The 2,305-nt window shown below is 67.3% G+C and overlaps 1 protein-coding gene across 5 annotated transcripts in view; it reads left to right on the top strand.

The window, feature by feature from the left end:
• DNAJC5 (DnaJ heat shock protein family (Hsp40) member C5) overlaps positions 1–1,200 on the top strand; it is a 44,638-nt gene extending 43,438 nt beyond the window's left edge. For 4 of the 5 annotated variants that reach the window (XM_049650452.1, XM_049650449.1, XM_049650450.1 and 1 more), the window contains 2 exons: positions 205–376; positions 831–1,200. In XM_049650452.1, coding sequence (XP_049506409.1) covers positions 205–376; positions 831–934 — 276 coding nt within the window. In that variant the 3' untranslated portion in view covers positions 935–1,200. Of the gene's footprint in view, positions 1–204; positions 377–459; positions 534–830 lie in introns of all 5 variants that reach the window. The other variant, XR_007462009.1, reaches the window with a different exon arrangement.
• Positions 1,201–2,305: the final 1,105 nt, after the last annotated feature.

Here is a 2,305-nt window from a genome sequence, read left to right as displayed (position 1 = left end):
CGTAGGCTCCCTTTCCAGAAGCTTACAGAGCTCGGTCTCTCAGTGTCCCCGCTCCCCGGGCCGTGAAGGGCTGCGAAGGGCGTCTGGGCCTGACACGCCCCCCGGAGCGGCCTCCGGCTGGCCGCAGGGTGGGGGTCCCGGAGGCCGCGTGGCCGGGGTCCCGGAGGCCGCGTGGCCAGCGCCCCCTGTCGTCCACCCGCGCAGGCGCTGTTTGTCGTGTGCGGCCTCCTCACCTGCTGCTACTGCTGCTGCTGCCTCTGCTGCTGCTTCAACTGCTGCTGCGGGAGGTGCAAGCCCAGGGCGCCCGCGGGCGAGGACGCCGGCTTCTACGTGTCCCCCGAGGACCTGGAGGCACAGCTGCAGTCGGACGAGCGGGGTGAGTGGCCGCCGAGGGCCGCTGAGCGGGGCGGGGCGGGCCGGGCCGGGCCCTGAGCCGTGTCGACCTGTCTTGTCAAACAGGAGGGCACTGACACGGTGCCGGAGTGTTTGTGGTGGTCGCTGGGACTGTTGAGGTGTGAACGTGGACACTTGAGGTAAAAGCAGACGCAGAGGGCTGTCCCCACCCGCGATCTGAAGCGGCCGAAGTTCCACGGGACCCAGCAGGTGGGGAGGGACCGAGGGCTGGCGGTGACCTGAGGCGACGGAGGAAGGTTGCGTTGGGTGGAGGTGCGCAGGTAGCCTCTCCCCTCCGACCTGTGACCCTGGTGGAGCGGCCAGGCGACGGAGCTTTGTCACGAGGACGGTGTCGTTGGGGGTCACACGTGCGCTCGGGAGGCCCGGTGGCGAGGCTCCGCCCTCACACGATGAACACGCACGTGCTTGCTTTTCAGAGGCCGCAGACACGCCGATTGTCATCCAGCCAGCGTCCGCCACAGAGACCACCCAGCTCACGGCCGACTCCCACCCCAGCTACCACACCGACGGGTTCAACTAAGTTCCGGAGCCGCTGTGATAGAGGATAGCCCAGCACCCGGCCACTTCACCCTTAGAATCATGAACTGTAGCCGCAGAGATGGGGAGGGGGCTGCCCTGGCCACGGAGGAGGAGCAGCCGCCAGCCCGCCGGGGCCCTTCCCACCTCTGTGCCCGCCCGCCCGCCCGTCGCCCCCCAACACGTGAAGTGCGTCGCATGCAGTATTTAAAGCAGTGTAGCTACGGTCCTCTTCTGTTCTCTCCTTTTTTAATAGCATGTCTGGGGCCACGTTCCGTGTGTGTCTGTGTTGTGGGCGCGCCGCGGTGTGGCCACGTGAACCAGACGCCGAAGCAGTCTCGGGGCTCACGAGTGGCCGCACCGGCCGTGGCTGCTGCGTAGGGTCTCCCAGCCGGGCAGGCTGGGGCCGGAAGGGTGGCTCCTTCCCCTGTGTTGGTGGTGGCCAGAGGCGGGTTCTGGCCGGCGGCAGCTGTGAGGTCCAGTCCCTGTCCTGTGCTCGCCAGCCGTGTGGTCACAGCCAGAGCTCCTGGACGCGTTCGTTGCCTGGGAGGAGCTGGGCACGTCCTCCCTCCGCCCAGCGCTGGTGGCCTTTTCGTGCTGTGGGTTTGTGCGGGGCCGTTTGCCTTGGTGGCTTCGTGGCTGGGTTTTCCTTTGGGTGAGTTTGTCGTGGAACGTGTCGCGGGCTCTGCTGACCTCCGGATCGCGTTTTCTGCCCGGATGCGGCCCGGGACCCCGTGGCACGCGGTCCCTGGCCAGGCTGTGGGACGTGGTTCTTCCGCACTCCCACTCTTGTGCCCCGGCCACATTCCAGCCACCTGCCCTCCCCTCGGGTCACCCTCCACATTCCTTCAGGCCCGTCCGGGCCTCCCGGTGGGCTTTCTGGACCTGGAAGAACCACAGGTGGTGGTGGCGAGCCAGTTTGTCGTCAGAGGGGCTGACCGTCCAGGCCCAGGTTGCTGGCGGAGCAGGGCCGAGCGGCTCTGGGAAGCACAGTGGTGAGCGCAGCCCTCTTCTCTGCGCTTCCCAGAGCTCCTACCCTCCTTCCTTCGCCCGATCCCTTCCGCCGCCGTGGATGGGTCAGGCGGCGCTAGAGACATCAGGTTCCCAGAGGAGGCAGCACCTGGACCGAAGGTGCACCTGGTGCCCTTGGCTGGTGAGCCAGCAGCCGGACTGTGGGATCCTCCTCTCACCGCTGTGTTGAGCAGCACCTTTTGTGGAGCTGGAAGTCAGTCTTGTCTGTGCCCCAGAACTTGTGGGTGACGCCCCTGCCGCGGGGACTGAGGAGACGTGGGTTATGATGTGCCCGTGCCGGCCCAGAGTTGAGAGTTGCCCCACACCCCCAGCAGCACCAGAGGTGCCGTGGCTCCCTGCTGGG

Source organism: Panthera uncia (assembly GCF_023721935.1).
Source record: "Panthera uncia isolate 11264 chromosome A3 unlocalized genomic scaffold, Puncia_PCG_1.0 HiC_scaffold_11, whole genome shotgun sequence".
NCBI classification, from domain to species: Eukaryota; Metazoa; Chordata; class Mammalia; order Carnivora; family Felidae; genus Panthera; species Panthera uncia.
Note: the sequence above shows the minus strand (reverse complement) of the source record. Positions and strands in the feature narration are given on the sequence as shown.